General features: G+C 44.8%; 1 protein-coding gene across 2 annotated transcripts in view; it reads left to right on the plus strand.

Moving 5' to 3' along the window:
• The first annotated feature begins 9669 nt into the window (after positions 1 to 9669).
• LOC135514863 (protein O-mannosyl-transferase TMTC1-like) overlaps positions 9670 to 27928 on the plus strand; it is a 108067-nt gene continuing 89808 nt past the window's right edge. For both annotated transcript variants that reach the window (XM_064938525.1, XM_064938526.1), the window contains exons 1-4: positions 9670 to 10070; positions 14263 to 14440; positions 23923 to 23996; positions 24181 to 24363. In XM_064938525.1, the coding sequence (XP_064794597.1) occupies positions 9778 to 10070; positions 14263 to 14440; positions 23923 to 23996; positions 24181 to 24363 (728 nt within the window). In that variant the 5' untranslated portion in view covers positions 9670 to 9777. The remainder of the gene's footprint in view (positions 10071 to 14262; positions 14441 to 23922; positions 23997 to 24180; positions 24364 to 27928) is intronic.

The following is a 27928-nucleotide window of genomic DNA, read 5'->3' on the forward strand; positions in this document are numbered from 1 at the left end:
TCGCCTACCCGGCGTACAGGGCAGCTGAGTAGTGTGCACCTACCGCCAACAGCCCGAGACGAATAATAAAAATAGGAACACAAGGCTTTAACGTTGTTTTTTTTTACAGAAATGTTTGGCGATTGACTAGGAATGCCTTGGAGATCGACCAATCGGGTTGGTGACAATTGCACTAGAAAGTTTGGTGAAGTTCAATCTCGTGCTTCTCTCTGTGTGTTGATATTTCTCCGCAGCAGTCTCGGGGCTACTGCGCGTTTAGAGGGAATGTTGGTGTGCAGCATGGATAGGGACGAAATGACCTTGCTGCGTGTAGCGGCTAGATACATGTGCCTACCTAAGAACAGGTGTTTTTATACACTGGTGAATAGCAAGCTGATAATGGATGAAGCAAATGGTCGAGAAGACAACCTTGATCCGTGTAGACGGCTAGACACCAGCTGCTGGGTGAAGAAATGGCCTGGACCAGCCTTCATGTTGATGTGGATACAGCAATAGTATAATTTGCATTTTATACGTCAGGGGTGGGAAACTGGCGGCCCACGAGCCCCACCCCATTTGAAGGCCCTCAGATCAATTTCCACAAAATAAATGTTTTTTTTAGGAATTCAGTCAGGTTTCAACTGTTGCATGTTAGAATACACAAGATGCAATTATGATGCAAACATTCCTCCACCCTATGGCAGAATGTGTAGACCTGCAGGAAATGAGCTGTAAAACAGCTCATTTTCCTATCTGCCCCATGGCAAAATAAGTAGAATTGCATGAAATTAGTTATAAAATGGCAAAATATTGTGTCCCATGGCAAAAATGTGTAGGATTGCAGCAGTTGCTTTAAAACGAACATTCTCTACACCCCGCCAGCAACTCCGGCCCCTCGTGAGTTTAGATTTGTTGGGGCCCCCCCACCACAATCAAAGTTGCACACCCCTGTCATAGGATATCCTATGACCTCACAACCCTCTGGCTATGACTAGAGAGCAAGAGAGGAGCAGGAAAGAGTAAGGGGAAGGAGTGCTTGACAACTTAGAGTTGTTTTGCCCTTTAGCATGTCTTTCCCAGTGGGCACGCCCCACCCCCTCCTCCCCCCCAGGTCCTGTCATGCTGGACTCAGGGCACAGGAGGTGGTTGTCTGCAGGTGTTGTACGCCAGTTTGTTTCCTGGCGGTGTGTACATGGTTCAGTGATCAGTGTACCCTTTGCCAACCCTTTACTCTGCCATCAGAACCCCCTACCTCGTATCCCCTGCTGGCTAAGGTGACAGATATTCACAAGTCGTATAAAGTACAACTGTGTGTTTGTCAAACATGTTATTCATACCCTATTAAAAATGTGTTTTAAAACACACCACAATGTCATATACTTCAACAAATTGGGGGGGGGGTAATTAGATTTTTGCAACCGGTAATACTGTAATCAAATAGTAGTGATTGTGGTTGTACCTCCACCTTGTGGGATTTCCACATTTTGGACCCCCATCCCTAAAATTAAAATGGACAACTCCTGAGTGAAAATGCTTAATTTTTCACGTGATAGGCACTCAAATTGGGAGTTGTCCAGAAACATCTGTGGAGATGTGGGCCAGTAAAATCATAAAAACCACATCCATTGAGTGCATCTGAAATGTCATTATCATTAACTGTAAAGTTACTGTACTTTAGAAAGACTGGATTTCAAGCAATATGTCGTTAGTAAAATAGTTTTATGACCCAAAAAACGGTGTGTCTTGATGGATGACTGCTGAATTTACTAGGATAAAACAAACAACAGGGCATATTGACGTGGTCATAATGGAAACGCTTCAACTGAAATATTCTAAATGCAACAATCAGTATGAAGTCACTGATGCTGTAGTAATACAGGCTTTAAAGATGGCCTCCAATTAGCACTTTGGTTGCTTTTACATTGGCAGCCCAAATCTGATATTCTGCCCAATTATTGTTCTTTTGACTAATCAGAGCAGGTATTTTGCCTGTAAGAAATCAGTTGGTCTGTCTGTGTAAAACACAGCCTTAATATCAAGCAATACTCTGGGTTAAACAAACATATATATATGTATATATATATACACACACACACATATTTGGGCTACATTTAAATTGGGATATACTTAACATTGGCTGCCACCCACAATACGCACCTTACTATACAAACATCTTTAAAATCAAATCAGTTTATTGGTTGCGTACAGTTTAGCAGATGTTAGAGCGGGTGTCAGATGCTTATGTAACTAACAGTTAAATGTCAAATAATTCAAATGTAATGGGGAACAAAATACAACAAAAAAAGACCAGATAAAAAGGCAGGACAAATTGGATTAACCCAAATAGCACTGTAGTAGTAATCAAATGCAATCTGTATGCATGTACACCGAGGGAATTTACACAAGACCAGCTAAGAATATGTACAGCAGTAGATATGAGTAAGCTACTGTATGTCAGGTGTATAAATAAATGTGGTGTATGAACGGTGTAATTAAAATACAATGTGCAATAGTAGAATTATGAGCTACGTCAGATACAGTATTTACGTACAGGGTGAATGGGACCGCGGCGTTGGCTGCGTGTGTGTGAATATGAGGTGTGTGTGTGTCATAGCTTGTGTGTTTTGTGTGAATGACTGTGCATCACCTGGTACATGGCTAGTGTTGGCTGTTCAACAGTTTTCTTTTTTTGTCTCTCGGTCTTGGCACTGATGCACCTTTACTGTCTGTCGGACGGTAGCCGGTGAACAGTCCTTGGCCTGGGTGGCTGAGGTCCTAATGATCTTCTTGGCTTTCCTTTGACACCAGGTGCTCTAGCTGGCCTGGACTCTGTTGAACTGGTTTGGTTGGTGGAAAGAGGCCAAATGAATTCACTCTTTTATAGCAATGTCCCGCCTCTTTCCAGGTGGTCGTTATTGGGTTTTTGATTAAGTTTAATGGAGGTGTGTGGCGGCCAATAAGGGGTGGGATCCCCTCCAGGGAAGGGGGGACGTGAGAGTTTTCTACAGTACTTGTAAGACATTATTAGAGATGACCAGGCAGAAGTGAGGGAGGAGCACCCTTCTCAAGTTGAACAGTAGGCCAATCTGAGCCACCCGGTCATATGGTAAACAAGGCAGCATGGTGGACCTTTCAGAATGTATTCACCATACAGTAGGCCAATCTGAGCCACCCGGTCATATGGTAAACAAGGCAGCATGGTGGATCTTTCAGAATGTATTCACCATACAGTAGGCCAATCTGAGCCACCCGGTCATATGGTAAACAAGGCAGCATGGTGGATCTTTCAGAATGTATTCACCATACAGTAGGCCTAGCCTATATGTTTCAACTAGTTTTCCTTGGGAAGACAGATACTCCATATATATCTTCATTATTTTATTGTGTTACTATTTTCTTTTCATCTATTTTTTGATTTTCTTACTTTTGAACTGCATTGTTGGTAAAGGGCTCGTAAGTAAGCATTTCATGTCTGCACTTGTTTTATTCGGCACATAATTTGATTTAAAGCCATAGCCTACGCGTTTTCATCATGAGTGCAAACACACTTCTGTGTGTGTGTGTGTGTGTGTGTAATTTAGCGCAGTGTTGCGTGAGTGTCTTGTAGCCAGTCATAGTTGTCAGTTTGTGTTGCTCCCACCGCCACTCATGTAGCTGCTGACTTGTCACATCCAGGGACTGTTACACTCCGCTGCCGTGAATGAGTGTTAGAAGCAAACTTGGGTCCAGTGCCAGGTTGCTGGCACACACTCCAACCCTGCTTACACACTATTTCCCCACATGAACACACACTATAGCTTCTGCTAAGGTCTACCACAGGTTAGATACGGTGATTTTCAGTCCTATACTGCGTTGGCGACATTCAAAAGGGGGGAGGGGCTGTTTTGAGCCGCACATTTTTTGCAAAAAACAAACAAACAAATGTTTTGGCTTGCCTGTATTGCATGTTATTTTGGCATTAATACGTGTCACATATCAGTTTGTAAACATTGTTAAAAAATAAACTTGGGAAAAAACGAGCTCCGACTGGGAAAATACGTTTTAAACGGTCATCCAATTCGGAATTGTAAATCTGGAACTCGGGCCTCTTTTAAGAGCTACGACCTGAAAATCATTGACGTCATCAAGATTCAACCTTGTTTTTATGGTGTTCTTTTACAATTGTCTTGAAAGCACTATAAATCCAGAGAATGCCAGACTTTGATGACTAATTTTGCCCATAAAGCACTGTTGGCCACCTTCCTGTTCAAATGAGAACAGCATAACAAGGTGAGTCAAAAAATGTCTTGTATGCTGCTGCATAAATTATGTAATATGCCAAGGAGATACATTGGGGCAAAAAAGTATTTTGTCAGCCACCAATTGTGCAAGTTCTCCCACTTAAAAAGATGAGAGAGGCCTGTAATTTTCATCATAGGTACACTTCAACTATGACAGACAAAATGAGAAGAAAAAAAATCCAGAAAATCACATTGTAGGATTTTTAATGAATTTATTTGCAAATTATGGTGGAAAATAGGTATTTGGTCACCTACAAACTCCACTATGGCCAAGGCCAAAGAGCTGTCAAAGGACACCAGAAACAAAATTGTAGACCTGCACCAGGCTGGGAAGACTGAATCTGCAATAGGTAAGCAGCTTGGTTTGAAGAAATCAACTGTGGGAGCAATTATTAGGAAATGGAAGACATACAAGACCACTCATCTTTCTAAGTGGGAGAACTTGCACAATTGGTGGCTGACTAAATACTTTCTTGCCCCACTGTATGTATACTGTAGCTAATAAAGTCATACTAAGTTTATGTTGTGTAGTAAGCTGGTAGTAGCCCATGTGCCTCACCCTAATAATTTGGTCTATTTTTCCCTCTTAATTTCGCCTCCTGTTCTGACTTGGTGTACATGTAGCCTACAACCTGTTGTAGAGAAATGTAATCATTGAATATTGTAAGCGCTATCATTGTCTGCTTATATGCCCCCTTCATTTATCCTACGGTTCTGACTTGGTGTACTGGGAGAACACTATAAGAACGACTCATGTTCTGAATTCGGTTGCTGTACATTTCAAAAGTGCTGAACAAATAGTTATATTTACTACATCCGTCCTAGTTCGCTCGTTAATGTCTTAATCGAAATTACGGATGGCCTCTTATCCACTCATCCCCTTATGCCATAGTTTGTACATCTCAATTGCCAGTAGAAACCACATTTTTTTTAAGCAAGTTAGCCATATCAGCTAGGTTTTTTTAAAGGCAGTAAATGAGGTTGATTAAACTGTTTCGTTGCCAGACACGGCTCCGCTGAAAGTCAGGTGTAGCAGTGGTAAGGTGTTGGGACTGCTGTTGGGACAGCTTTATGTAGGCCCTAACAGTTTGTGGGCATCGTTTGTCACCGTTATAGTACAATTAATGTATTGTTTAGTGTTGTGTTGTGTAGTGGCTTTGCTGGCATGCATCCCACTTTTTTTCCTCCCCACCAAGATGTACATGCTAAAATCACCACTGTGTGTATGCATTAGATCAGCTGACTAACCTGATGTAATAATGGTAGCTGCTCTATGGATGTCCTCCACAATGCTTGAATAAGACATTATTTAGTCTGGCTCATCTGTACTTGTCCTTCAGTGCAGTTGTGTTTTTAGCTCACTGCTCATTCCTGTCCTGAAGCCTCTAAAACAGAGGAGGTAAAACGTCCTACCCGTGGCTCAATCTGTCAAGGTTGTGGCACTGGATTTGTTCACAGTCTCACACACACACAGTATGCCACACACACACACACACACTCTGTGCCCACCATCCCCACAGGGCATAAGGAGACCTAATTCTCTACCCTTCATTTGTCTGAGAGCTAAAGTCGTCTCAGGCGTCAGACTGGAACTGACGTGTTAATGTGAGTGGGAACACTCTGGATAGTTAAGGGAACTGTGTGTGTGTGTCCATCCTCATCTATGTTTCTCATATCAGTCTGTGTGAGTTGGATTCATCCTAAAGCACAGTTAGCATTATTTAACACCAAACCCAAACAAATTCATACTGGATGTGATGGTGATGATATTCCCCTCCCAACAGATGGTGGTAAGACAAATAGGCCATTGTAGAAGTATAATCATTCCTCTCCATCAACAGGTGATGATGCTGCTTTGGCACTGCAACTTTATGGAGAGGGTCATTGGCAAGGGCACTGGTGGTCGGCTGGTGTTTGGCCAGGCATGGCAGGACAGGAATGGCAATGAGTAGATTTAACCACAAGAGGGACAACGGCTATGTTTAATTGGACAGACATATTCAGACACACACACACACCTCTTTTTTAAGTGCTACATCATTTGGAAGTCAAGTACCTGTAGTCAATTTTCTCCATTAGTCCTATTGCGTAAGCGGGGATGGTTTTGACACTGGCTCTGAGCTGTCTGAGAGTAGCCGCTGTCTCTACTGGGACTGGACGATCCCTTCACCTTTACCTGCCGCATACGAATGTAGCCCTTCATTACGAGCCGTCTTGACTGTACAGGTTTCTGTGGAGGACAGCAAGCAGGAGTGGTGTGGGGTTGCAGTGGCCAGCTGGTGTGCCTGTAGCAGGGCCCGCTGGATGGATGATCATCATACAACACAACAGCCGGTCCCACCGACCAGGCTGCCACTACACCTGCATTCTGCTGCTGAGGGCAAACTCAACACCAGCCTATTTAGAAATGATTAAAGTAATGCTTTGAAAGAGGGGCTTTTTTTGGAAAGTGTAGCTTAAACATGCAGACCAAGTGGCTGTTTATTTGATGGATTGATTTTCAGGTGGCCTAGAACAGTAGCCCACAAGGAAGTGGATGGATGTTCTGTCTTATACTCCTCATAACCTGCTATGGTCAGGTCAATATCCCACATCGTAGCCATCCTCATGGTTCACTGATTTATGATAATCTCTCCTGTAAACATGTCTTTATTACCCGTGTCGACACTGAGCTTACAAAACATCAGGGACATCTTCCTAATATTGAGTTGCACTCCCTTTTGCGATCAGAAAATGGTCAACTCATCGAGGCATGGACTACAAGGTGTCAAAAGGGTTCCACAGGGATGCTGGCACATATTGACTCCAATGCTTCCCACAGTTGTGTCAAGTTGGCTGGATTTCTTCTGGGTGGTAGACCGTTCTTAATACACCCAGGAAACTGTTGAGCATGGAAAAACCCAGCACTGTTGCAGTTCTTGAACACACGCAAACCAGTGTGCCTGGCACCTACTACCATACCCTGTTCAAAGGCACTTAAATCTTTTGTCTTGCCCATTCACCCCTGAATGGCACATATACACTCTAAAAATGAGGTGTTCAACAAGGGTTCTATGATCCTCAAAGTTTTTTGAGGAACCTTAGGGTTCTTGGCAATACCAGTTGGGCTGTTAGGTTCCTGCAAGAACCCCATAGGAGGTGGTGTTCATTCAGGAACCCCCTTAGTTGGTGGGGGTTCTTACAGGAACCTAACTGCCCAAATGAACATTTTGAATTTGAAAGGACAGCAGGTGCACACACTTATCTGAAAAATGTAAAGATCTCCTCAATTTAAGGTAAGGTTTGTCCCTTGTATGATCTAAATTGACATTGTCTTTTCAGATTTGTACAAATATTTCTAAAACAGAAAATGGACCCAATCCAATGGATATCAATCAACAGAGGTAGTATGTAGGCTATAAGAATATGTTGAAGGCTGGCTGTATTGGGTGCAGATGACTGAACTGCTCACTTCTGTGTCTATGTCGGCAGGTATACAGACAAGGAGGCATACAAAGGTATGTCTATTGGTATGTTATGCAGATCACATGTACCATCCTCCTCCCTTTACCACTTCAATGAATATCCCAGAGGCCTCTACATTACGGACAAGGTATGTGTGTGAAAACCATTATTAAAACATTTTTTTTCATTCACATTCACCATAAAAACCAAGGTATGAATACTGTCGTGTGGATGTTTTGTTAATCATCTGTATAATTACAATTTTTGGATTCACAGACTTAATAACCCTCTCTACACCTCTGATGAATATAACAGGAAACCTGCTCAATCACCATGCACTGCAAAATTGTTCTGGCTGTGGATACAGAGAACATCAACACATTAACAGCAACAGGCCTGAGGATATACCCATTGGACTTGGGGCTCTAATGGGAGTTTATCTCATATTTAGATTTTTTTTAAATTCTGCTTTGCCACTATTAATAAACACTGAGAACAAAAATATTGTGTTATTGTTATCTGTAATATTAATACTAATAACAGGGGAGGGGAAGTAGTTAAATGTACCCCAAAAGGTTCTTCAAAAGGTTCTTTGAGTATCCATTAAAAGGGATTCTTTGAAGAACCCTTTTAAAGGGTTCTTTGAAAGACTTATAGGGGTTCCCCCACATTTTCAATTTGAGGAACCCCTAAACGATACTCCAGGAATCTTTTGTTTTTATTAATAAAAATATGCATCAGATAATAGTTTAGTTCTCAGTGTTTATTATGATTTTAGTGGCAAAGCAGAATAAAAACTTAAAATATCAGATTAACTCCCATTAGATCCCCAAGTCCAATAGGTATATCCTCTGGCCCGTTGATGTTGATGTATCCATCTCCAGAATGAATTTGCAGTGCATGGTGATTGAGCAGATGTCCTGTTATATTCATCAGAGGGGGTGGCAGTGGGGCGGCAGTGTAGCCTAGTGGTTAGAGCATTGGACTAGTAACCGAAAGGTTGCAAGTTCAAATCCCCGAGCTGACAAGGTACAAAATCTGTCGTTCTGCCCCTGAACAGGCAGTTAACCCACTGTTCCTAGGCCGTCATTGAAAATAAGAATTTGTTTTTAACTGACTTGCCTGGTTAAATTAAGGTAAAAAAAAAAGTGTAGGGAGGGTGAAGTCTGTGAATCCAAAAATTGTAATTATACAGATGATTAACAAAACATGCACATGACAGTATTCATACCTTGGATTTTGTTCAGATATTGTTCAGATACCTGCTGACACAGACACAGAAGTGAGCCCTTCAGTCATCTGCACCCAAGACAACATATTCTCATATCCTACATATTCATACTTCTTAGTTGATTGATATCCATTGGATTGTGTCCATTTTCTGTTTTAGAAAGATTTGCACAAATATCATCCTGCTGTCCTTTTCAAAATCCATATGTTTCAGTTGGGCAGAACCCCCACCAACTAAGGAGTTTCCTCTTATTAGGTTCTTGGAACAACCTTTTTGGGGCAAATTTCAGTACCAAGAACCCTTAGGTGCTTCGAAGAACTTTGATGATCTGAGAAGAACCCTTGTTGAACCCCAAATGTTTTGTGTGTATAATAACGCGCTTGGCAGGGTAAGAGTCAGTGACCTCGAGCTCGGGGACAGACAATGTCTTTGTTTTCTCATCTCTCCCACTCAGACTGACAGGACACGGGCATGTCCCTCTCTCTCTATTAGCGCGTCCCCGCCTGGCCCGTCCTAGACAATCATTAGTTTATTATTGGCCTAGTCTAAAGATAAAGGTCATGTCGGTGCCATAGCAATCGGCTGAAACAGTATGCTGCGCGCTATTGATTTTCGGTCTAGGTTGTGCAAATGAATCTCTCCAGCTCCGGGAAGGACCGTACTGCTCCGTGCGCATGCGTCAAGAGGAGGCTTCTCATTTCGCTGGCTGCTTTATAGTCAGTCCCCGCAGCCCACAGTAGGCAAGACAGTCGCTGACTGTCTGTCTAGCGGAACGGATATGGCTCCCTACTCACCCCGGCTTTTTCCCAGACCCAAGCGTCTTGTTGCCAGGCGAGGGCCGACATGACAGTACACGGTCGAGAGAAGACCCCTGGCCCGCTCCGCCTGTCGGTCCCGTTAGAAGCAGGGAGAGGAGCAGGTCGATATGCGGTGCTGCTGGCTCTGTGCGCGCTGTGCTACAGCAACTCTCTGCACGGGGAGTTCGTGCACGACGATGTATGGGCTATCAGCAATAACCCCGACGTCCGGCCCGGGTCCAGCCTGCAGAACATCTTCACCAACGACTTTTGGGGCAAGAGGATGGCGGATAACACGAGTCACAAGTCCTACAGACCGTTATGCATCCTCACCTTCAAGTAAGTTCTCACTCTCCCCTATAGCTCTCTGTGGTCTTCCCAGCATCGGTTGCAAAGTCTCTGTAGTTAACTTGAACAGCTTGGTCTCGGGCTTGAATGAGAAACAATGTTGTTGAAGTTGGTGGCAACGTCCATAAATGCGCTTGCCTCGTCAGCTATCCAACTTGTGATCCGATACAATTAATACCATGTATCGGGTTATCCGAAATAGGCTAACGTCATAGACTCGTCTACTGTAGGTTTCTTCATGCTTTGAGCTGGGTTGAGCTTTGGTCGATCGCCAGCGGCTATGAAGGACGCACCTCTGCACCTACCATCACCAAACATGTACGTAGCCTATAATGGGTTATAATCAGAATGATACGGCGGTCAGGTTGCGCAGTTAGCTAAACTTGCTGAAGCGTGCCATGAACACTGCACACTCGCAAGAAAACACGATTTTATTTGTGCTCCTTCATCTTAGAATATGTTAGAGAAATGCAACGTGAAACATTTTCAAATATCCTAGAGTCAAATACAGCTGGACCTGACAGATGTTGACCGTTTTTTGCCTACACACTTGTTGCTTCTGTGGAGTCCCTGAATTCGCTCTCAACGTTCACTTCAATGTATTTTTGGCGGATATGTTTGACGCTGCAGAACATTGATCGGTCACATTTTGGGATATTAGTGTTGAATGTTGTCGTTCAAGGGAACTTTTCCAGCCAGTGTCAATTTAATCTCCGGGCACACACACTGGAGAGGACGTGTCACAGGCAGCGCAATGGGACGCCGGAGGGGTCTGGCTCTCGGCGCAAGCATTAGTCAACCAGAAACATTAATAGTTTACAGATTTCACAGATTGATGAAAAACACACTACAGACTATTTGAAAGATGTGTTGATATGAAAACTACAAAAAATAATAATTGACAGAACTGTAGGCTCTGTTTCTATCTAGCACACATAGGATAGATATTTAACTAGGCAAGTCAGTTAAGAACTAATTCTTATTTACAATGATGGCCTAACCCTAACCCGGCCGGCTGTGATACAGCCTGGAATTGAACCAGGGTCTGTAGTGACGCCTTTAGCACCGCTGCGCCACTCGGTTGCCCAAAAGAGGGGGAAGTGAAGTGTTATAATAATAGACATGTCCAGCAGGTCTGTATGTAATCAATGAGGACACAAAGTGCTTGGATTTCTTCAGCAGGCAGTAAAGTTGAAATATAGACAATAGATATGAAAAGACTGGAATACTAATATGAAGCGTCAGGCGGTAGACAACCAATGGGATTAACCCATTCTCTGCCTGGTAAAGCTTTGTGCTTTTTCTTTGCACAGGGCTGTGGATACACACACACACACACACACACACCATCCTATGTATGGGACCTATCTATTCTAATACTTTGATTGCTTAGTAAGACATCATCTCCACTGTCACACTGTCACCTGAACCGTTTGACAACCGTGTGCTGCTCCTCCCCGACACCGCACGATGCGCCAGAAAAGTAATGTCAAATAAGTGTTTCTTTCTCTGCGCTACATTCCTCAGTGTTGAGCGTAGGTATCAGCATCCTCTTTGGAAAGGGCACATTCAGAGCTGAAGACGTGTGATGCTGATTATGACAACAGAGAGGTTGTCAGCTGCTGTGTGTGTGCTGAATACTTAGTGCACTGGTTAAGGGGGAGAGGGAAGGCTGATGTGCTGATGCTTTGAATGGGTTTCTCTCTTTTGAGGCGATGGATGGAGCATCTGGTTGTGTAGCGCTCTCCTTCTGGTTCTGCAGTTGGTTACCCACACACTGCTGCCAAGCCAAGCAGCTGAATCTCTATCTACACATAGCCCCAAAGCCGGCCAGATGCATTCTCTGTGGTGTGTACGCTCACGCACAGGCACAAGCTACTCCTGCGTGTCTGTCTGTCTCAAGTCTGTAGTCTAATACTTTGTGACGGCACAGAGAGAAGGGAGGAGAGGAGTTGTCAGTGTCTCTGACACTACAGTACCTTGTCTGGTCTCCTCTGTATGTTCTTTAAATTCAGACTAAATTGGGCAAATCTGACTCACATTTACATGTATGCTTCATTATTATGGGAGAAGGGCCTATTCATCACATGTGGGGCAGCAGGGTAGCCTAGTGGTTAGAGCATTGGACTAGTAACCGAAAGGTTGCAAGTTCAAACCCCCGAGCTGACAAGGTACAAATCTGTCGTTCTGCCCCTGAACAGGCAGTTAACCCACTGTTCCTAGGCCGTCATTAAAAATAAGAATTTGTTCTTAACTGACTTGCCTAGTAAAATAAAGGTAAAATAAAAATAAAATAAAATGCACAGTATATGGAACATATGGACACAGACACACGTCCTTGAAGATCTGCTAGGTATATCTGTCATTTCAAAAACGCGGAGACTCACACCTCACACACACACTGACACACGCACACATACACACCTGTGCATGTGGGGGCTCTGTGCTCAGTATAGCGGTGTGTTTCTGTGTCCGTGATCACTGTTGGGCCTCTGAGACGGTCCTCAAGGTGAAGGACACACACCCCTGAAGCACTCTAATGTAGCCTACTAATGGAACAATGGCTTTGGGGAGAGGGGACCAGGGGCGAGGAGGGGGACCATAGGAGGTAGAGAAAGGAGGGAGTGAATGGGATGAAAAGAGAGGGGGAGAGAATGACAGAAAAACAGGCTATGAGATCAAGTCACAGCTTACGGTCCAGAATCACATATAAACATGGTACAACAATGTAAAGGCGCTTGTCGTAACCTGCTGAAGCCTCTGTCATATCCCTTGTCCCCTCCAGCACAGCCAGGCTGCCTGGGGACAGTTACTGTGTGCTTTGGGAGCTGGACACCTGTCTGTTTCTGCATTGACCAGTGTGACCACTCTACCTGCACGGCTCAACACTTCTATCACAATACAGGGACTATAGTGCTGTAGCATGACACCTGTACAGTGGTGGGCCTAGAGTTTTTCTTTCTGGTCATGGGATGTGGTGTGGAAAACCTCCAGATCCTAGTCGTAGGCTATAAGACAGGCCTTGTTTTTCCTGGTCAGATCACATTGCCAGGAAATTGTCCGCTGTCCAGTCTCTGGTCTCTAATTGAAATGCATTGGTCTTAATAACAGAGTGCACATCCGCCATGACTCACTGAGAAGGCCTATAACGAGATCACATCAGAGGGCCGGCTTACACATGTTAATACCCTCTCCTCGGGGCATGCTACAACATCCACTATGTCTGATCCATGATGTAACACAGGAAATAGGAGGGGTGGAGCCTGCTTTTCATCATCACTTAATGGATTGGACGATGGCTTTTATGAGGCATCCCCATTATCGCTTATGTATGACAATCAGCTCGACGGTCTTTCCCCCATTAAAACCCATGTTATGTTCTCTTCAGATTCCCTTCTGTCTAGTTAAGTTCTGTTTTCAGATTCTCCAATTCTTTCATCCTGGAAATGTATGGGTTTCTTCAGTATTAGGAGTCAGACTATGCAGGCGGTTTAATGATGAGAGAAACAGGCTGTTTTACAGAGATGGTGTAGTGCTGTAATTGAATTCATAATGGAGGTTTGGGTTTGGGATTCTTCTCTACTCTGAGACGGGGGAGGAATCGCTTAATATATGAGGGCATATTTACAATCTCACGTAGAAATGCTTTTATGTAACCTGAACTAATGGTTTTCGGTACCTGTGTGTGTAATGGAGATTTTACTATTGTGTTATAACTGTGTGTGGGTAGGGGAAAAATGTCATTTGAATAGACTAATATATGCAGATATAAGATACTAATATATGCAGATATTATATTTTATATAAAGATTCCAAATGGCTTATCTCAGCCTTATTACACCATCAAAAAGCTGGTAATTAAGGGAAGGGAATGTCCTCAACCAAAATGAATTGAATTGTATTCAATTCATGTAATTACCTTAAGTTTAGATACCCGTCCTGAATTTAATTGACTGAGGTCGAATGGAATTGACCCCAGCCGGGATTGGACTGTAGTCATTGGTGATGGTGGCAACTGTAAAGGAGGGTCACAGTTCCCGACACAGTGTGGCTGTGAAACATTAGCAGCGAATGTTTCATATCCTGCAGTTTTAGTTTGAATAAGTCTCTTTTCTCTCTAATTATGATGGTAAAATGGTGATTACAATCTTTCTCTCTCTCTCTCTCTCTCTCTCTCTCTCAGATTGAACATCCTCTTGGGTGGAATGACTCCTCTCTACTTCCATGTGGTCAACGTGTGTCTTCACTGTGCCGTGACCTGTCTGCTCATGCACACGTGTGATCGTTGCGTGTTCGATGACCCCCGTCTGGCCTTCCTCACCGCCCTCCTCTTCGCTGTGCACCCCATACACACTGAGGCTGTGAGTATGCACACACACACACACACACACACACACACACACACACACACACACACACACACACACACACACACACACACACACACACACACACACACACACACACACACACACACACACACACACACACACACACACACAACCCCCTCTAGCAGACATGCTTCTTCTCAATGACTCCTCCCTCACGTGTAAGACCAATGACATGCATTCCTTCACATACTGTAGAGTAGCACTACTTTGTGACACATGCAGTCCTCCTCTGACGTGGTAATCTGTGACTGTGTCTTGACATGTGAGACAGGCTCAGGGCTCTCACTCACTCATCTCGCTACTGGGGGAATCCGGTCCCTGTTCAATACGTCTGGAAAAGGCAACCTTCCCGCTTTCATATTGCAGTTCCAGCTCCGTGAATTTAGCCTTGAATGTTTCAAAAGTAGCGAGGCAATTTTTACAATTTGGGAAATGGATGCACATCCTGTGTGGAGGCGAATCAGAATTCATTCTCACAGGTGAAAGAAGAAGAAAGACCGATGTGCTAAAGTTAGAGAGAGAGAGAGAGAGAGACAGAGAGTGAGTGAGAGATGAAAAGGGCGAAAGAGAAAAATGTGGAGAGAGCGAGAGAGAGAGACTACTCCCAGTCTGTGTCTAGCATCCCAACCAGCCTTAGTCTCTCTAGTGTTAACCCTACAGTTCCCTTCATCCTTCCATCTGGCCCCAGGGCCAGCTTCAGCCCAGGCTTCATCGCCCAACCTTCTCCCTTAACCATAAGCTAATCACGGACCAACCTCCAGCTCATAACCCCTGTCCACAGCCACTCGAATGAGTCTTTAGCTTCCTAGCTCATACCAGCACTAGCCTCCATAGCGTAGTTTTTCAGGAGCTTCAGTCCCAGCCCCATTTCCACCCAGTGTCAGTCTTCCAGGCAGTCATGCAGTAAGTAGTCAGTCATTCTGAGGGCTGGGGCTGATGCCGGGGCTGTGTAGTGGCAGGTCTTTGGCAGTGCTGTGTCTCTGCAGTGAGTGACTGTGCCAGAGTCTGATGAACTCAGTGCAGTAAACCGGTTATGTTATTAGCCAGGGTACCAGCTGGAGTTCACTTCACTTATACTGATGAGGAAGGACACACACATACACACACACACACGCACACACACACAAACACCACAATAAGACAGAGATTAAAAAGTGATCTATCCCTCATCCACCCTCTCCGTGAAGCTCCTGGCATCACACAGTCCCTGTCTCCGTATCCAATATGGCCGCCATAAAGATGCAGTCATTCAGTTCTCCAGCCAGTGAATGGAGGTGCTGTTCAAGGCTGAAATCCCTCTATTCATCCCACTCTCCTCTCCTCTCTTCTCAATGGCGACTGCTGAGACAGACTGGTCAGGTCATGTGGAGATCCCACTGACCGTCTGTGTGTCTCACTGTCCACTTAGGCACAAACATGTTTGGCATGGCGAAGTAGATGTTGAGTGTGTTGGCTGTAGGGAAAAGACAGGCCAGACAGTGGTGAGGGACGCCATACTATAGATAGAATAATTTTTCTCCTGATTTCATGTTATTGAGAAAATACTTATTTTGCTGACGAGAGAGAGAGAGAGAGAGAGAGAGAGAGAGAGAGAGAGAGAGAGAGAGAGAGAGAGAGAGAGAGAGAGAGAGAGAGAGAGAGAGAGAGAGAGACACAGAGAGAGAGAGACACAGAGAGAGAGAGACACAGAGAGAGAGACACAGAGAGAGAGACACAGAGAGAGAGAGAGAGAGAGAGAGAGAGAGAGAGACAGAGACAGAGACAGAGACAGAGACAGAGACAGAGAGAGAGACAGAGACAGAGATTCTACTCCATGTGTAGGTTTTGGAGTGGGGAAGCTGCAGCTGTATTCAAATTCCTGCAAAATGATGTAATTGGCTAGAATGAGGTAGTCTGTGTTTGTGTGTGTGTGTTTGTGCCAGTGAAGAGAACCCAGTGTGTGTGGAGCAGACCAGGCCAGGAGACAGCAGTGGAGAGGTGGGAGAGCCATACTTACTATTACAGCAGCTCTGGTCAACACAATAGCTATTATTGAAACACCTTTGTGTCCGTTTGAGACAGATCAGTGTATCACTGTCACCATTGTCAGATGTACCGTATATCTCTCGGTTTATGGACATGTTTGGTGCTGGGTTAAATAAGAGTAGTATGGTACTGACTAGCGTCCTGCCCTGGGGGTGTACTTGTACATCAAGCTGCCTCACGCTACAGAAACAGGATGGGCTCAGGCTGTTCTGGCTAGGACAAGGCTAATTACTGACTACTGTAGTAGGGATGTGTGGTGTCATGACATTGCCCTCTTTGGGTACAGCAAGCCCTACCCCCCTCTCCCTGTCTCCTACACCCAGGCTGCTGTGGTCAGCGAGAGGTCGTAAATTCCTGGAGGAGATTATCTCCTCATGACCACAGTATAGAGATAGAGTGAATTTTCATAGAGAACAAAGACATTTCTTCCACCTCACAGAACTTGAGGTTCGAAAAACATTTATGTTCTGGAGAAGGTATAAAAGATCGGTGAAGAATCCAGCTACGAACTGGTCCGTTTGGTACAATTTTGTGAAACTCATGGGTTGGAGACTTTTATCTCCCTCACCCACTTCAAACATCTGATATCTGAGCAGCTAACCGATCGCTGCAGCTGTACATAGTCTTATCGGTGAATAGCCCACCCAATTTTACCTACCTCATCTCCATACTGTTTTTATTTATTTACTTTTCTGCTCTTTTGCACATCCATATCTCTACCTGTACATGACCATCTGATCATTTATCACTCCAGTGTTAATCTGCAAAATTGTAATTATTTGCCTACCTCCTTATGCCTTTTGCACACAATGTATATAGACTCCCTTTTTTTCTACTGTGTTATTGACTTGTTAATTGTTTACTCCATGTGTAACTCTGTGTTGTCTGTTCACACATACTATGCTTTATCTTGGCCAGGTCGCAGTTGCAAATGAGAACTTGTTCTCAACTAGCCTACCTGGTTAAATGAAGGTGAAATAAAAAAATAAAAATGGGAGACAATACGGCCACATTACCATAACACTGTTTATATAATAGCCTCAGATGAGGTTTACATCTAATTGTTGTATAAGATGAATGAGTTTGGATGATACTGTTTGTGGAATTGTGTAATGTGATTTTGGACTGTTTAATGAAGGAAATTCCAATTCCCTTTGGAGTTTAACTAAATCAGAGGACCGCCCACGAGCACAGTTATGGTCAGGCATCCTGGGACAGGCCTTTTTCTGCTCTCCCGAATAAAACCCCCACTTTGAGAATTTCTCAACAGACCATGTTTCCTTCAATTACGAGAGGACAAAGGTTGCAGACCAGCTTACCTCTATAACGAGAGGGCCAAGGTTTGAGTAGATGGCTGAATCTTTTAACCATACCACGTGGTTAAACTCTTAGACTATCGATACCGACAGAATAAGAACAAGTCTTTGATATTAATTACTAGTCTGCAGCTAGGAATTCGGTATCATTGAACGCAAAGACCAACAACCGCCGAAACATCTATCCATAACAACATGAATGAATGTCAGTCTGAACTATCCATTCTGACCACGACAGAGAGAGAGAGAGAGGAAGGACGCTCTCCAACAGAAACAAACTTTTCAACAGAGCCCCCGACGACACACTGAGCGTAAATATATATATTGATTGCAATTGTTCCCGAATGAGTGAGCGTTCATGTGCACAGGATTAGCATTTCAATTGTTATAATTATCAACTGTGCGTTGTCTTAACTCAGTCGACCCCCACTTCCCTTTTGTCCAACAAGCCGCCATGCCGGTTTAGCCCACTAGGGCACATTCCCCTATCATTTCTTGTAACCATATTTACTTTGTTTGTTTGTGTGTGCACTTCTGTGATTGTTTAGTTAGTTAATAAATGATTTTAAGACAACTGATGTATGGATGACTCATAGTGAAGACTGCGTTCGTGCAGATAACCAACAATTTACGACGTTGGAATGAGACTAACGTGAGGTAAAGAATAATTCATTAATCAGAAGACTATTGATCAGATATGAAAATATCTGAAAAGTTATATTAGGAAAATTATAATCTGAATATTTTCCTTGGTTCCCCGACTTCCTTTTTAATTACAGTTACATGATTATTCAGTTTAATCGCGTAATACTAATTACAGAGAATCTTTGATATAAACTAAAAGTCTTCATTTAATGATAGTAAAGACACGACAGTAGTGAGGTAGTACTTTACTGTAGTAGAGGTGTGTGGTAAGGTAGTACTTTACTGTAGTAGAGGTGTGTGGTAAGGTAGTACTTTACTGTAGTAGAGGTGTGTGGTAGGGTAGTACTTTACTGTAGTAGAGGTGTGTGGTAGGGTAGTACTTTACTGTAGTAGGGGTGTGTGGTGAGGTAGTACTTTACTGTAGTAGAGGTGTGTGGTAGGGTAGTACTTTACTCTAGTAGAGGTGTGTGGTAGGGTAGTACTTTACTGTAGTAGAGGTGTGTGGTAGGGTAGTACTTTACTGTAGTAGGGGTGTGTGGTAGGGTAGTACTTTACTGTAGTAGGGGTGTGTGGTAAGTTAGAGTACTTTACTGTAGTAGGGGTGTGTGGTAAGGTAGTACTTTACTGTAGTAGAGGTGTGTGGTGAGGTAGTACTTTACTCTAGTAGAGGTGTGTGGTAGGGTAGTACTTTACTGTAGTAGAGGTGTGTGGTAGGGTAGTACTTTACTATAGTAGAGGTGTGTGGTAGGGTAGTACTTTACTGTAGTAGGGGTGTGTGGTGAGGTAGTACTTTACTGTAGTAGGGGTGTGTGGTAGGGTAGTACTTTACTGTAGTAGGGGTGTGTGGTAGGGTAGTACTTTACTCTAGTAGAGGTGTGTGGTAGGGTAGTACTTTACTGTAGTAGGGGTGTGTGGTAGGGTAGTACTTTACTGTAGTAGGGGTGTGTGGTAGGGTAGTACTTTACTGTAGTAGGGGTGTGTGGTAGGGTAGTACTTTACTGTAGTAGAGCTGTATGGTAAGGTAGTACTTTACTGTAGTAGAGCTGTATGGTAAGGTAGTACTTTACTATAGTAGAGGTGTGTGGTAGGGTAGTACTTTACTGTAGTAGAGCTGTGTGATAAGGTAGTACTTTACTGTAGTAGGGGTGTGTGGTAGGGTAGTACTTTACTGTAGTAGAGCTGTGTGGTAAGGTAGTACTTTACTATAGTAGAGGTGTGTGGTAGGGTAGTACTTTACTGTAGTAGAGCTGTGTGGTAAGGTAGTACTTTACTGTAGTAGAGCTGTGTGGTAAGGTAGTACTTTACTATAGTAGAGGTGTGTGGTAGGGTAGTAGTTTACTGTAGTAGGGGTGTGTGGTAAGGTAGTAATTTACTGTAGTAGAGGTGTGTGCGATCAGGATAGAGTACTCAAATCCCCAGTTCCAGTCATGAGGAACCCTCTCGCCTCACGACATGCCTTATGAGAGAGCGAGAGAGAGAGAGCTAATACACACACACACATACACACACACACACTGTAAATCAGTACCAAATGTCCCATTAGACAATTCCAGGGGGCAGGGTGTGTCTTTAAAGCACATTCTATTAGAAACAGCTGCAGCCCTAGAAGGGTGTGGCTCAGAATGTTCTAGAATGTGTGTTTCTCACTGCGCGCACACACACACACACAGCTGATACTCCATGGGGTAGGACATTAAAGGTCTGATTTAGATATTTTAAGTGAGTGTTAAGGCTGGAAGTGTTTTTGAGTTGAGATACTGTATACTGTTAAAGAATGTGTGTTGTGTGTGTGTGTACCGAGAACACTGCTGAGTCACCTTCAGTCACAGTGGGAGGCAGGGACGGATGGAGGAAGATGAAAGGAGAGAAATAACAGAGTTGAAGGATGAAGGGCGATTGGATGAGGGGTGGGAGAGAAGAGAGAGAAGAGCGAAGACAGGGAAGGGTGGAAGAATCTCGTCTTCCTCCTCATGAATTAAATATATAAGATACGGGGCTCCTCCCCCTGCTTTACTGATGAGCTTCTAAAGCAGGAAAAGGAAATGCCAACAGTTACTGTAGTTCATTTTTGTTTATTTAGAAAAATACGAAGTGTTTGTATTCCTGATTCCATATATGGTCATGAGTCAAATAATGCTTAATGAGAGCATCATCAGGAGTAATAGCAACACTTTGTATTTTCTTAAATGCAAACCGACGATTACTCAACAACAACACTCAAATAAGTGCAATATGCATGTGAAATGAGTTATGAGTGCAATATGCATGTGAAATGAGTTATGAGTTATGTAAACATGGCTCAGACATATTACGCTATAACATTTTCTTACAAAAATAAAAATATGCTCTCTTGTGTGACTCTCATCAAGGAGGTGTGTCTACTTCTCATTTCCCACAAGCTATGTTTCTATTAACTTGTCCTGTTATTTTGATTTTCTATGAAATTTAGAACGTTTGCATAGAAAATGGATGCGACTATTTATTTTACCAGGTAAGTTGATTGAGGACACGTTTTCATTGGCAGCAACAACCTGGGGAATAGTTACAGGGGAGAGGAGGGGGATGAATAAGCCAATAGTAAACTAGAGATTATTATGTGACTTTGAGGGTCAGATTGGGAAGGTTTAGTCAGGACACTGGGGTTAACACACCTACTTTTACAATAAGTGTCATGGGTTCTTTAATGACCTCAGAGAGTCAGGACATCCGTTTAAAGTCCCATCCGAAAGACTGAACCCTACACAGGGCAATGTCCCCAATCACTGCCCTGGGGCATTGGAATATTTTTAGACCAGAGGAAAGAGTGCCTCCTACTGGCCATCCAACACCACTTCCCGCAGCATCTGGTCTCCCATCCAGGGACTGACCAGAACCAACCCTGCTTAGCTTCAGAAGCAAGCCAGCAGTGGTATGCAGGGTGGTATGCTGCTGACTATTGCTTGCTGGGGTGCATTTCCATTGAACTATCTTGTGTCGATTTAAAAACAGGTGGACGTGAAGATGCCACAGCAACAAACAAACAAAAAAACTTTTTGCAAAAACCTACAATGTCGAATAAAATGTTTGTGGTTGAAGAGTTTCCGCTACCCATTAAGTCACATTGCGCAGGAATAAAAATATAATTAAATGTAGAGTGGAGCTTATAGTTACGTGATGACCTTATATGTACCTTCAAAGGTATTCGCCAATCATAATTGATAAAAAAAGAATAATAATAACTTCCATCATCATTTTATCACAAAGAAAGTTCGACAAAATAAACACCCTCCCTTGTCAAATGGGTCAAAATGTTGTCGATCTTTTGAAAATGTCTCCTATATCAGCTGTTTCCATTACACGTGTCGCAATGTCATAGCTTTTGTCGAATAAACCTGAGCCAATGGAAACCTGTTAAGTATCTCTCTGTAGCCCTGGAGGTCCATTCATCTGCAGTAAGCGCAACACAGGGTCATTGGCCAATTCATTCACAATTTTGGCTTCAGCTTGCTTATATAGAGCGGATACTACCTGTTTTCTGAAATGGGGGCGAGAGGTGGAAGTGTGTTGGCAGCTGCATAGGCTATTCTCGTTGAGCAGTGGTGACATGCTCCCTCTCTCCATTGCCATTGTAATCTACTGGGAAGCCCTAATTTTCCCTAACTGGAGATTTAAATGATGATGGAGTATCCTGGTTTAACGACTCCACCACTCGCCATCGCACAGAATGAGTTCCGGGCTGTTATAGTGATTGCAATGTGCACATAGGCTCTAGTTTTCTATGTATTCATTTGGATTCACAGTGCAGATCGAACCGAGGTCCCTGTACCCTTACACACACACACACACACACACACACACACACACACACACACACACACACACACACACACACACACACACACACACACACACACACACACACACACACACACACACACACACACACACACAGTGACATGTTGGCTGTTTTGCCAGTTTGATGAAAAGGTTCTGGGACCGACTGTTATATTTACAGACTCTCTGGAGGGTGGCAATCAATCTACTCCTTCCCGTCCTCTTCATCTATTGCTATCCCACTGCTCTCTCCTCCTTACCCCTCCCTCTCTCCATCCCCCTGTCTTCCTATCCTGGAGGTTTTGAGATTTATGATCTCACAGCTCCTATCTGACCTTGTTCATCTCTGAGTCTGACTTTTTCTCTCTCTCTCTCTCGCTCTCTCGCTCTCTCGCTCTTTCTCTGTCTCGGTCTGTGCTTTTTTTTCGGTCTGTGTTTTTTTGGTTGTTGTCTGGACTAACTACCTCACAGCAGCAGAGACTTAAAAACTGCAGACCTCACTGGAACTTAGCGTACCTCAGACCCAAACAGAACTGTAACACAACCTAACATCACCAGCTAACATATCACACCTTAAGTATTGCCACCTAACTAAGTCTCTCTCTCTTGGAAAAGATGCTCAAACATCAGTTCACTTTGTGGTAAATATACAGAAATGACTGTCTCATCTCCAACCTGCCCTGAACTGTCTCTGGACCTCTGCTGACAGAATGTACCATAACACAGTGTTATGTAACAGAGTTACAGTGCCTTAGGCGACTTACAGCTGTAATTGCAGCAAAAGGTGGCGCTACAAAGTATTAACTTAAGGGGGCTGAATAATTTTGCACGCCCAACTTTTCAGTTTTTGATTTGTTAAAAAAGTTTGAAATATCCAATAAATGTCGTTCCACTTCATGATTGTGTCCCACTTGTTGTTGAGTCTTTACAAAAAAATACAGTTTTATATCTTTATGTTTGAAGCCTTAAATGTGGCAAAAAGTCGCAATGTTCAAGGGGGCCGAATACTTTCGCAAGGCACTGTATGTGTCTCAGTGTAACCTAGTAACCTGGCCTTTCTCTCACGTCACCCCGCTCCTCCGCTCTCTCCACTGGCTTCCAGTTGAAGCTCGCATCCGCTACAAGACCATGGTGCTTGCCTTGTGAGGGGAACGGCACTGAGGCTCTGATCAGGCCCTACACCCAAACAAGGGCACTGCGTTCATCCACCTCTGGCCTGCTCGCCTCCCTACCACTGAGGAAGTACAGTTCCCGCAGCCCAGTCAAAACTGTTCGCTGCTCTGGCCCCCCAATGGTGGAACAAACTCCCTCACGACGCCAGGACAGCGGAGTCAATCACCACCTTCCGGAGACACCTGAAACCCCACCTCTTTAAGGAATACCTAGGATAGGATAAAGTAATCCTTCTCACCCCCCTTAAATGATTTAGATGCACTATTGTAAAGTGGCTGTTCCACTGGATGTCATAAGGTGAATTCACCAATTTGTAAGTCGCTCTGGATAAGAGCGTCTGCCAAATGACTTAAATGTAAATGTAAATGCAACAAAATAGACTTCCCTATGGACACCCACTCTACTCTGTCACTAGTCTACAGGTTGCCCGGGTCACCTGAGCCACAGGACTAATGTAAACTCTGTTTGTGTATGTTTCAGGTGTCTGGTATCGTGGGCAGGGCGGATGTCTTGGCCTGCATGCTGTTCCTCCTGGCCTTTCTCTCCTATGTTAGGTAAGAAAACCCTAACACTCTCTCGCTCTCTCGCTCTCTCCCTGTCACTACTCTGGGGGGTGGATTGTGTAGTTTTTAAAAAACATTTTCTCTTTACTTAATAGCACTCCCTCCTCCCCCTTCTCTCTGTCTCTCTCTCTCTCTCTCTCTCTCTCTCTCTCTCTCTCTCTCTCTCTCTCTCCAGGAGTGTGGGTGTGTGTGGTTCTGGTTCTGCAGACTCTCTGCCCTCCACGGTGTCTGTGTGGGCGCTGGGTGCCAGCCTGCTGCTGGGCACCTGTGCCATGCTGGTTAAGGAGACGGGCATCACCGTCTTCGGGGTGTGTGTGCTCTACGACGCCCTGGTGCTCTGCCGCAAGCCCCTCCTCTTGTAAGTCCACTGTGTGTGTGTGTGTGTGTGTGTGTGTCTGTGAGTGGGTGTGTTAAGATGGCTTGATTGCCTAAGAAGCCCTTTGTCACTGCTGTCAGCTTGTGTGTGTATGAGCTGGTTATATGTAATTAGCTGTATGTGTGTGTTGGAAAGAAACACATCTTTGCGTGTGTGTGCACACTCCACCCAGGTCATTTCAGTATTCCTACAGACCAGAGTTCCTGTTATTCTCTCCTAACTGTTGACTGTTCTCCTAAAAGCACGGTTGGACCAGCCAGTTAAGTTGGTGCATCAGCCATCTATCAAGACAGAATAACACATGTGTACAGTAACAGCATGACCAAATGTTGGTATGGGAATGTCCTGGTTTCTGCCTCTCTGGGGTGTATATTACAGAGGATTGTAAACACAGGATCAGACAAAGGGAGAGACGGGTGAAAACTACTGCTACGTAGACAGCTTTGTGTGTGTGTGTGTGTGTGTGTGTGTGTGTGTGTGTGTGTGTGTGTGTGTGTGTGTGTGTGTGTGTGTGTGTGTGTGTGTGTGTGTGTGTGTGTGTGTGTGTAGTCCACCCTGCCAAAGCCAGGTCCTGATGTTTTGGGGGCCTCCACCCCATGCAGTGTTGGAATGTGCTGGAGTTAGTGGGCTGGCGTCTGATAACACATTAAAGGGTTTAACAGTGAGGGGTGTGTGTGTATTACGGGGTTATGTTAGGGTAACTGCCCCAGGCATCTGTCATTGAGTCGTGTGGCTGTGGGACTTGAGTGTGTCTGGGTGTGTGTGCGTCACTATCCATGTTTTTCTCTGTGTGTAAATGTGTCCCTTTAGTAGTTGGATGTTTTTCTTTGTGTTTGCTCATCACACCCCGTCCTGCCAGGAATCTACCCTTGGCATCGTGTCTCTCTAAGCCATGTCCTGTGTCTTGTTTATGTCTTCCTCTGGATGGACACCTCTTAATATGACAGTGGAGAGCTCAAACTGTGTGTGTTTGCGAGTGCTACCACGGAGCAGGCTGACAGACAGCCCTGGACTACAGGCCTCTCATAGAGACTCACTGCTAAGCTTCTGTAATAGCCTTCCGTATTGTTGTAGTATTACAACAGCTGTGCTGGTCTGATAGTGAATGAGTGCACCACTAACCCCTACTGTGGGCTGATGAATGGTGTACAGCGCTACTGCTGCTACTTACTTGTGGCTTTGCTTTTTCTCCCTGCTGCTCTGGACTATTGTTCTGTTCCCAACACACACACACACACACACACACACACACACACACACACACACACACACACACACACACACACACACACACACACACACACACCCGAACAGCCGTGTTGGCCTGCTGCCAGGCCTGGCTGTGTGTTTACATGGCACAGCAACATGCCTCTGCGTCTCCAGCCAGAAAACACACACAAACTGCACACACAACTTCAATTCCCTCCAGCCACCAGAGAACGCCCTGAGTTATGTCCACAATCAGGCACCATGTCTGGGCCACAACCCTGATCTCTGCTCCCTGTCCTCAGCCACCAAAACTGCTCCTGGCCCACAGTCTTCTCTTCGTCCCCTCTTTCATGTGTGGAGCTCCATACCTCCAACCACCGGCACTGCAGCCTTGAGTCATACCGCAAACCAAGCACTGATGCTGGGCTTGAACTCTCTCTCATCCCCTCCAGACCAACATCATCACTAGTAGCATCTGCTACTCACCTCACACCAACCTCACCACCATCTCTGGGGTGTGGCTATGACATCACAACACGATGGAGAGATTAATGGAGATAGAATGAGAGGGGAAGGAGGGAGAGATTAATTTGTGTGGGGGGAGAGGGTAAGAGACAGATGTGAAAGAATAGTGTGTGTGTGTGTGTGTTCATGCGTTTGTGTTTTTGTGTAATCCTTTGCAGTATGTTAAAGCTCCACAGACAAGCCCAGAGCCCTATCAGTGTCTCAGCCAGTGGTGACAGGAACTCTCTCTGAGGGATGGCGTGTGTGTTAGTGCAGAAGAAGGAATCTCTAATTTGACCGCACGCACATCATATTTCTTCTCTGAAAGCCGATCTGCCATGGGGCCTGCGGTAGGGAGACCTCGGACTCTGTGTGTGTGTGTGTGTGTGTGTGTGTGTGTGTGTGTGTGTGTGTGTGTGTGTGTGTGTGTGTGTGTGTGTGTGTGTGGAGCTGTGATTTGTGAATGAACCCAGCAGAAAGGGATGGAACAGAAGAGAGTTGTATGTGTCTGCTTTGAGCTCCACAGGCCCTGTTAGAGGGAGAGACAGAGAGTATGTGAGCTCCACAGGCCCTGTTAGAGGGAGAGACAGAGAGTATGTGAGCTCCACAGGCCCTGTTAGAGGGAGAGACAGAGAGTATGTGAGCTCCACAGGCCCTGTTAGAGAGAGAGAGAGAGTGTGTGAGCTCCACAGGCCCTGTTAGAGGGAGAGACAGAGAGTATGTGAGCTCCACAGGCCCTGTTAGAGGGAGAGACAGAGAGTATGTGAGCTCCACAGGCCCTGTTACAGGGAGAGACAGAGAGTGTGTGAGCTCCACAGGCCCTGTTAGAGGGAGAGACAGAGAGTATGTGAGCTCCACAGGCCCTGTTAGAGGGAGAGACAGAGAGTATGTGAGCTCCACAGGCCCTGTTAGAGGGAGAGAGAGAGTATGTGAGCTCCACAGGCCCTGTTAGAGGGAGAGACAGAGAGTATGTGAGCTCCACAGGCCCTGTTAGAGAGAGAGAGAGAGTTTGTGAGCTCCACAGGCCCTGTTACAGGGAGAGACAGAGAGTATGTGAGCTCCACAGGCCCTGTTAGAGGGAGAGACAGAGAGTATGTGAGCTCCACAGGCCCTGTTACAGGGAGAGACAGAGAGTGTGTGAGCTCCACAGGCCCTTTTAGAGGGCGAGAGAGAGTATGTGAGCTCCACAGGCCCTGTTACAGGGAGAGACAGAGAGTATGTGAGCTCCACAGGCCCTGTTACAGGGAGAGACAGAGAGTGTGTGAGATTCACAGGCCCTGTTAGAGGGAGAGAGAGAGTATGTGAGCTCCACAGGCCCTGTTACAGGGAGAGACAGAGAGTGTGTGAGCTCCACAGGCCCTGTTAGAAGGAGAGACAGAGAGTGTGTGAGCTCCACAGGCCCTGTTACAGGGAGAGACAGAGAGTGTGTGAGCTCCACAGGCCCTGTTAGAGGGAGAGAGAGAGTATGTGTATGAAGGCATAGAGAGAGGATGAGGAGTATTCATTGAAAACACACTCTTTTCCGGCCTCTCATCTCACTGTACTGTCTTTGATACTGGTGCCAAGGAACAGGAAATACGGATCACCTCAGGAATTCAGCAAGGAAGATCCAATAGCATTTCCAGCCAAACCCCTACTTTTCCTTTCTCCTTCTCTCTACCTTTCTCTCACTCTTATCCTCTTTCACTCTTTCCACTCCCTCCATATCTCCTTTTCTCTTTCCCCCCCTCTCCCACTCTTCGCTCCGGTCGCCCTTTCTTCTGGGCGACCGAAGGGAAGAGTAGCTGTCAACATGCATTAGATATGCGTTGGAGATAGGTTAGTGATATGTGTG

Source organism: Oncorhynchus masou, chromosome 26, assembly GCF_036934945.1.
Source record: "Oncorhynchus masou masou isolate Uvic2021 chromosome 26, UVic_Omas_1.1, whole genome shotgun sequence".
NCBI lineage: Eukaryota > Metazoa > Chordata > Actinopteri > Salmoniformes > Salmonidae > Oncorhynchus > Oncorhynchus masou.